Raw genomic sequence first — 9,503 nt, 5'->3', positions numbered from 1 at the left:
AGGGATATCCTACACGTATTACTCTTTAATTTATGATTTCTTCTTAACAATTTTGTTGAAATTCCTTTTTCCACGCTTTTATAATATTATTTTGTGTTAGATGCCATTCTTTTCAAAAATATAAAGATAATGCAGGTTAAGTTGTAATAACTGATCTAGGCGAGAAAATTTGCATATGTTTGTCAACATTATGCATACTGATATTCTTTTGTGGTCTGAATTATGTTATAGCCCTAAAAGATGAGACAAGTAGAGCACATAAACACCCACCACTACCAGTGACACCAGAAAACTCCAACAACAAAAAAGAGAGGCGTTGAGGGCATTGACATACTTTTCCAAGTACTATTGTGATTGGAAACGTCACTAGCCATTGGCCAGCTCACATCAAAACCAAGAGGATCCTCAATTGATATTTTCGGGGTTAATTTCACTAAAACCCCTGAACTTTTTAGGGTTTCTCCCAATCCCTAAATTTCTTTTTCTCACAATTAAATCCCCAAACTTGAGGATATCTCGTAAAGTCCATCTCAACATTGAACTTTTCTCACCAGAACCTATATGTGTAATTGACAAATAACTAAAATATTGTGAGGGGAAAAAGTTCTCTAGTTTAGTCATATACCATTTGCATGTAACCTAAAACCACGAACGTTTTCTTTTGGTGGGGTTCTTTTTTTTTTTTTTTTTTTGGGGGGGTTTTGTGGGGTTTTTTTTTTTTTTTTTTTTTTGGTGGGGTTGGGTTGGGTTGGGTTGGGTTGTGGGACACCCTGATGTTCAGGGGGTTATGGAGCTAGCGAGACCAAATGTTCAGAGTGTATTTCTACAAAACTCCCAAATTGAGGGAGGCTTTATCAGCTTAACCCTTTTTCTCTAGCAGTTGTTCTATTGAAAACAACAGATATTCTTTTGTTGGGCATTGAGAAAGTAAGCTACAAAGAAAAAACAGGTGATTGAATTAAAAGGACTCCTGTGGCTTGGAGCTAAAGGCATTGAGAAGTTCTTTCACAAGGGAGTTCTGCCTATTTATGGCCTTTACATTATGGTCCTACAATTGGCAATGAATCAATGGAGGACTATTAAAGACAAAACTACACTACTAGAAAAACTACTAATGGCTTCTCTAGCTTTTCAGAAAAGTAATTGAGATATAGTATAGAATTTCTAGTCTAGTGCTTGTGATTACAGTTAATTAGGTTATTTGGACACTACTTACTCCCTTAATTCTTGTTTGTTATGCTCTACTAGTATTTTAAACAAAAAGAATTAATAAGGTTCTTGTCAATAGAATCATCATTCTACTGTTTCAGTTGATGGTTGGTGTTGAAAGGAGGCCAAGGATTCATTCGAATAATTATGAAAATGGTTACCCTTTTAGGACCTTGACTCCTTTTGACTAACTTGTTGGAGTGAATCCGAAAATAATAATTGAGCTAATAAATCTTCTCCCCCTTCTCCCCTCCCCTTTACAGAATATTAATACTACGAAAAGCGGAGAAGATGAGAAGGAAAGAAAAATATAATAAGGAAAAACAAAGCTAAGTTACATAATATTAACATGATTTGTTTCTTAAATATTTCATTAAACTGTTATACATTGAAAATTATAATAATTTGCCATGAACATTTTAATTTTCCATAGGTCTTCCGCAAATACAACAAGGAAAAATTACCTACAAATTTGTCTAGCAACTGTCACATACAAGTCATATGACGTGTTTATTAACAATCAGATAATGGAACATAGTTTATTGAGAATTACTGATAAGATTTATGGTAATTTCAGGGATTTGAAAGCCTAGGCTAATACAAACTGTCTCATTGTGATATTTCACCATACAACCACTAGTAAATATTTTTCAACTAAACTAACTTGAGATTTCAACCTCAGAACAAGCATTACATCTGTGTTTATGTTAATATGTGTCTTTTAAGCAAGAATACAGTATGCATGTAAGTAGAAAAATACTAAATGTACTACTTTGACACTACTACTCACAAAGGAGTGGGACCTCACTTCAAAATTGTAATGATGACTCATCTGTTGGGATTATGTCTTTGATTCTTTGTAGAACTTCATGACAATTAGATAGGGTTAGAGATCTATCATAATTAGAAGTCTGAGCTCTATTATGATTAGGAGTTTGGGCTCCATCATGATTAGGAGTTTGAATCCTATTATAATTAGGAAGTTAGGCTAGAGATAGGGTTTTAGTTTCCCTATATATATTCTTCTATTGTTTGAGAAAAAATAAAGAAAAAGAGAGTAGAGAGAAGATGTAGTAGAAAGAGGGAGTCAATGTTCTTGTAATCTAGGGTTAGCAGAAGGCGTAGCCTGATTTAAGAATATTGTGCGAGAGGTGAGGGTTTCATGATATTTATCCGTGCAAAAGTTTACAAGGAGTGAGTTTTGGAGAGAATATGAGAGTTGATTATGTATGTAAGATTGAGAGATTGAGAGACAAGAGTTGAGTGGTTCCACTTGTAGTTCTCCCAAATATATAGTGAATTTCTTATATTGTTGCCCCGTGGACGTTGGTCGAAGTTAATCGACCGAACCACGTAAATCTCGGTGTTTTTTTTTCTTTATTGTGGTCGTTTTATATCTTGTTGATTGTGAGTTGGCTTCGAAGTTGTGCATATTGTAGTAGGCGGGGAGAGTGAAATTCCCCAACAAGTGGTATCAGAGCGATGGCGATAGATCCGGGAGCAAATTCGTAAGATAGAAGACGATATCGTGCAAGATTGAATATCGACGTTACAAGAATTAAGATGAAAAGAAAAAGATAAAGGGAAAATCACTGTAGCAATGGTATATTGTAGCACCTGAGAACTGTAGTTGGATGTTGTAGCATTAACGCTGTAGCGGCGTGGTGGGTACTGTTCACACAGATCTAACAGTTGAGATTAATTTGTCTTTTGATCGAGGATTTGCAGGCGTATTTTTGTGATCTAGGAGTCGTTCCTAGGGTTTTTTAACGTGCTGAGTTTGTTTTTGACATTGGTTTTTATCAAATTCAATCTCTACAATGACTGATTTAAATTTTGGTTGTAGTTAGAGAATGATGACTTTTTCGGGTCCGAAGTTTGATACTCTGCTATTCAACGGTAAGACAAATCTGATGACAGATAGGGCAAACGAGTATACGACAGATGAGACTGGCGTAGAGAATCTGATATGATTCAAGCAGTAGAGTTGTCAGCATATAATTATTCAAAGCCATCGCGGGAATAGTAGTTGGTTGGTGTGTAGACTCGAGGAGGACAATGTCAGATTAGGTGGAGCTTGCAAGCTAGCACGACCGAGTGACACACAAGGTAATGGAGATGATGCCATTGGACTTGAAGACGATGAGTGCTCATATTCGGTCCAAGTTAAGTGATGGAGAAGATAGAGGCATCCGGCTCGTAGTGTGGAGTAGGAGAGGTGCACCAATATGATTCGAGATGAGTGATGCAGGTGGAGCACAATGACAACAAGTATGGGGAGGCTATTGCCAGGCTCAAGTTGAAAGGACAAGTATGATTGATTTGATTTTATTGTCAGAGATGGCGAGATCTCTTGGTGCACACAAGAGAGGTGGAGACGCCACAGTGAAGCAGATGATAGTGAGGGTCATGAAACAACTAGTTAGAGTGCATGTGTTCAGATTAAGAGTGTGGCTGCTTCGATTTGGAGTGCGAAAGAAATAGAAGACTCTAGCGAGAGAGGCAAACGACGATGATATATCTTCAAGGGAGTTTGGGAATCAAATCCAAGATGGAGATTGTTGGAATTTTATCTTTGATTCTTTGTAAAACTTTATGAGAATTAGATAGGGTTAGAGATCTATCATAATTAGATGTTTAGATTCTATCATGATTAGGAGTTTGGGTTCCATCATGATTAGGAGTTTGAATTCTATTCTAATTAGGAAGTTAGGCTAGAGATAGGGTTTTAGTTTCCTTATATATATTCTTCTATTGTTGGAGAAAAAATGAAGAAGAAGAGAGTAGAGAGAAGATGTAGTAGAGAGAGAGAGAGAGAGAGAGAGAGAGAGAGAGAGAGAGAGAGAATATTCTTGTAATCTAGAGTTAGCAGAGAACGTGGTCTGATTCAAGAATATTGTGCGAGAGACGAGGGTTTTGTGATCTTTATCCGTGCAAAAGATTACAAGGAGTGGGCTTTGAAGAGAATATAAGAGTTGATTATGTATGTAAGGTTGAGAGATTGAGAGACAAGAGTTGAGTGGTTCCTATTATAGTTCTCCCTAATACATAGTGAATTTCTCATATTGTTACCCCGTGGACGTAGGTCGAAGTTGGTCGACCGAACCATGTAAATCCTGGTGTTCTTTTTTTCTTGATTGTGGTCGTTTTATATCTTGTTGATTGTGGGTTGGCGTCGGAGTTGCGCATATTATAGTAGGTGGGGAAAGTGAAATTCCCCAACATCATCATGATCACACTCTCTTGTGAATGGTAGCATCAAAAGTAGTAGAGAAAGTGTAATACACTTATCATTACTCTGTAAGTATGTGACAACATCACAAGCAAAAATACAGAATCGTAAGCGGTAAAGATGGAAATGACATTCTCTCTAACTTCTTCAACTAAATCAGCTTTCAGATTAAGGGCGCAAAATCACACGCCACTACCAATATACAAATCCAACACACTAAACATTTCATGGGTATCAAATCATACCCACTATCGACTTAAAAAAGATAAAGGTAAGAAAAAAAAAATCTAAGCTCTAAGAAACAGAGCACTCTGTTTTCCTCTATTTTCAACTGATCATTGATGTAAGTGACCTGAAAACCACTTCCTCACAGGGAAGTGTGATTCCCATCTCATGATGGAATCCAAACTCCTCCTCAGCCCTCCTCAGCAAGATTTGGAACTCTGGATGTTGGAGAAAAGATATCGGCACGATGTACCGGCTCCGGTTCTCCCCGACGTACACCGGAAAGTGCCCTTTTGGAACGTCGACGGGGAACTCACTTCCTGCTCTCCCCAAGCTTGAACACCTCCTCAGTATCTGCTTCAGTGTTGTGGCCTGAGAGAGCTTGTTATTGGATTTCTTGATGCCCATTATACAGAAAGTAGTGAAGAAAGAGAGTTTTCTTTTTTTTTTCAGTTTTAGTAAGAGATGAGGGTGTTTGGAGGGCTTGAGAGGGTATTTATGGAGGGAAAGTGAGAGGAGCAGAGGCATGTGATCGGGTGAAGATAGGGAAGGACAGGCCACGGGTGCAACTGGTACAAAAGGACAGTAATTGGGCTCTGACCTCTCAATTGAAGGTCTGCTGCCCTCGTTTAGGACACACGTGGCCCCCTCTCAGCTCATCTGTTGTCTCTAAATCCTAATCGAACTGTTTTGAACTTGCGCTTTGGTTTCACTGTCGCAGATAGACCCCAGTGGTTAATTTCTTTTTAACTTATTCACCCTCAGTAAAACCTTGGTGTATGTCGCCACAGGGTGAAGTTAGCGAGCCTACCTACGTGCAAAAGCGTCAAAAAAATTTTTTTTTTAAGCCAAAATGAAACGATGCCATGCATAGGTGGTGGTTTTACAACTAATTAATCCCTATTATAACGCAATTCCTAGCATATGTAAGCCCAAATAATGGTGTGGCTGCAACAAATTGTAAAATTTTAAAACTAAACAAACAAAGCACGAGTACAATATAATTGTATGCGGCAGTAACTACGCCGACTATCGTTTTACCCCCAACCCCAAGGAAGAGTGGCATGCTAAATTAACACGGTTATAAGTCGCATGTGATGCTGCATGTACACTTCATGCAAGCGCAGAGGGGAGGCAGCATGGGCTTTTACATACAGGTGCCAAACGATACGTGCTTAGCTAGAACGCACGCTTTCCCAGTTGCTCTCTGAAAGTGACGGTTCAGATGCCAAATTCAGGCCACCTGTTTGGAAAAAATATATATATTAATTCCGCGTACCATTTAAATTGTGTTGTAGGTTTTGAGAGTACGTAATTAAGCAGTATTAATTATATGTTTTCTGTTTGGTAAATAATAGCGCGCGCCGAGCAAGCAATTGTTTGGTGACGTAGCAAGAGAAGAGGACCCTCTCCCGTTTAAGTTTTGGCTATAACCAGCTAGAACCCCTTCAGATAGAATGCACGGTTACATATGTTGGGCTCTGATACCACTTGTTGTGCACGACGGAAACCAAAACCAAACCGATGTGCTTCGAGAGATCAAATCAAACAAACGCCGATAGAAGGCCAAACAATGTAAAAATAACGGCACAAACTCAAACACAAAATTTAACGTGGTTCGGCAAATTGCCTACGTCCACGGGGCAAGAAGGGGATGGGGTTTTCACTAATAGAGAAGAAGAGTACAAACTGAGATTACAAATCGCTCAAAACAATCAACTAATCTCACCAACAAATCTCTTAATCTCTCCAAATAAAACTCTAAACAATAGCTCAGAATATACCTCTTTTATGTGCTCCAAATATCCCCCCAACAATCAAAATAAAACTCTAAACAATAGCTCAGAATATACCTCTTTTATGTGCTCCAAATATCCCCCCAACAATCACCAATCAAAGCCAAAGAAACCCTAATTCGTATTTGGTATTTATACTAAACTCAAATCGCAAACAGAACAGGAAACCAATAACTGGGCCTGACCCGACTGGCGGTCGATTGCCATGAAGCTCGCGGTCGACCGCGACAAACGATAGAATCCATAAATAGATTACAGGGTCTCGCGGTCGATCGTCGCGCCACTCGCGGTCGACCGCAAAAAGTCCAGAGACTTACTCCCCTTCGTGCACGTTCGTGGTCAACCGCAGCGCCATTCGCGATCGACCGTGCAGCACCCAAAAGCGTTCCTGCATCTAAAACTTGTTATGATCCAAATCTTTTGTCGATTCTACAATTCTCCATCTCAGCGAAGTTTTGTCAAAACTGAGTCAGCACCAACCAAAATAAATGACTCACTTGTTGCGTCCAGTACAAAGTGAAACAAAATCACGACAACGGACTCCATCCACAAGAAGTCAAAACCCAAATGAGAATGCGAACAAACTCCAAAACATCGGTATCAACCCATCAAATCAGTTACATCAAAATTAACTGCCTACGTATCCTCTTGCCAAAGGATTCAAGCGTTTACGTAGTTCCCCAAAATGGCATCCAAAGGCCCTCAATCAAATAGAAGAATCTTCAATCCTTCACCAATATCAGCTGCATCCAAATCCAAATGATTCACTAACTGTGTCACCTCAGATGGAATCTCAAACAATACAGTATAATCTGGAGTATGTGGAGTAAACTCCACCCAATATGGAGTAGCATCACCCTCCACCTGCTGCGATATCCCAACAACCTGATCAACACTCTCTACCTGCTGAGAGTCAAAAGTGACATACCTGCTCAGAATAAAATCAGAGTCTCCCAACTAATAACCAAACGAGCCTCTGAATCTTAAATGTACAATCGGATCAAATCTCACATCCTCGATGTGACCAAATACTGGGCAACCAAACATCCGAAGCAACCCAAAATCAGAAGTAGCTCCACCAGATCCAAAATCACTAAGCGCAGCAGTCGACAACCTATGACTAAGATGACCCAAATATGTCGAAGCCCGAAAGCCAAATTCATGCTTGACATCAAACGCCAATCCTCCTCCAGAAAGAAACGACCAATCAAAAATATCATCTCATCTCGTCGCCTCAATGTTTCCTCTCCAATGAAGTATCTCAAACATCCGTGAGTTCGGCACAAATGCAGAAATAGGTCCCTCTTGTACCTCCCTCTAAAATCAGAATGAAGTGCATTCACCTTTCTGCCAATATACTTCTTTAAACTGCTGGAGACTACTAGGACTTTATTCAATCAGGATTTGATTGCAACCCAAATATGCCTAGAACAGCCACCAACAAAAGAAACCAAATATCAAACACCTCCCAATGATGTCTCCTTGGAAGGCACCCAAATGCCTAAATGAACACCACCTAAAAAGGCCCCTCGATCAATGGATAGAAGTGCTAAACTCCACCTCAGTCTTCTTGCTCATACCAATGTGCTCATAGGACTTCAATTTGAAGGTCAAAGCACTCCTCAATAATCCAATGCACCGTATCAACAATCAAATAACCCAGCCTCAAATCCTTCTTTCTCGACCATCTTTCTCAAAGCACCAACAAAACAAATACGGAACAAACGAAGAATAAATCCAAACTAATAAATATAGAATTTTTACCAAAAAAGATACCACCTTTATCTCCAAACGAAGTCCTAGCCAAACTTCCAAAGTGATCTAGTCCTCCAAATAGCCCAAGAACGAAGAATAGATCCAAACTAATAAAGATAGAATTTTTACCTCCAATTGAAACCCTAAAAAGAGCCTCCCAACGATCTTATCCGGCACGATGGAAACGAGATCCACAAATAGAAAAAATCCCACCTTTATCACCAAACAAAGTCCTAGACGAACTTCCAAAAATGATCTACTCCTCTAACCAAGACAAAACCCCAGATCTGGAACCTAGAGCTCTGATACCACTTGTTGGGCTCTGATACCACTTATTGTACGTGATGGAAGCTAAAACCAAACCGATGTGATTTGAGACATTAAATCAAACAAACGCCGATAGAAGGCCAAACAATGTAAAAATAACGGCACAAACTCAAACACAAAATTTAACGTGGTTCGGCAAATTGCCTACGTCCACGGGGCAAGAAGGGGATGAGGTTTTCACTAATAGAGAATAAGAGTACAAACTGAGATTACAAATCGCTCAAAACAATCAACTAATCTCACCAACAAATCTCTTAATCTCTCGAAATAAAACTCTAAACAATAGCTCAGAATATACCTCTTTTATGTGCTCCAAATATCCCCCCAACAATCACCAATCAAAGCCAAAGAAACCCTAATTCGTATTTGGTATTTATACTAAACTCAAATCGCAAACAGAACAGGAAACCAATAACTGGGCCTGACCCGACTGGCGGTCGATTGCCATGAAGCTCGCGGTCGACCGCGACAAACGATAGAATCCATAAATAGATTACAGGGTCTCGCGGTCGATCGTCGCGCCACTCGCGGTCGACCGCAAAAAGTCCAGAGACTTACTCCCCTTCGTGCACGTTCGTGGTCGACCGCAGCGCCACTCACGGTCGACCGTGCAGCACCCAAAAGCGTTCCTGCATCCAAAACCTGTTCTGATCCAAATCTTCCGCCAATTCTACAACATAAATACCCAAAGACCATATACCAAAATGATAGACAACCAGACAATCAATCTACAAGCAAATTTCTCATGTGTGAGAACTTACCAACGCTGTCGTGGTAACTACCTAGACGTAGTTTTTAATTTTCTCATGTTTTACCTTAAAATAACACGTTCTCCTCTCAATTTCAGTAGTGGGTGAAAGTGTTGGGGCTCTGATACCACTTAGTGTGCGTGGCGGAAGACAAACACAAACACCAAGAGAGAAAGTCAAAACAATCCAAAATAACGGCACCAACTCAAA

General features: G+C 39.7%; 1 protein-coding gene across 1 annotated transcript; it reads right to left on the bottom strand.

Moving 5' to 3' along the window:
• On the bottom strand, positions 4,515–5,111 carry LOC109842292 (auxin-responsive protein SAUR50-like). Its single transcript, XM_020411191.1, has one exon. It carries the CDS (start codon positions 5,072–5,074, stop codon positions 4,769–4,771), a length of 306 nt encoding a protein of 101 aa, XP_020266780.1. The 5' UTR covers positions 5,075–5,111; the 3' UTR covers positions 4,515–4,768.

The sequence above is a fragment of the Asparagus officinalis genome, chromosome 1 (assembly GCF_001876935.1).
Source record: "Asparagus officinalis chromosome 1, Aspof.V1, whole genome shotgun sequence".
Lineage (NCBI taxonomy): Eukaryota > Viridiplantae > Streptophyta > Magnoliopsida > Asparagales > Asparagaceae > Asparagus > Asparagus officinalis.
The sequence above is the reverse complement of the archived record's forward strand: the minus strand, read 5'-3'. Positions and strand labels throughout refer to the sequence as shown.

Bases quoted from the DNA above. Each gene is read 5' to 3' on its own strand.
- LOC109842292 (XM_020411191.1), bottom strand. From the start codon at position 5,074: ATGGGCATCAAGAAATCCAATAACAAGCTCTCTCAGGCCACAACACTG.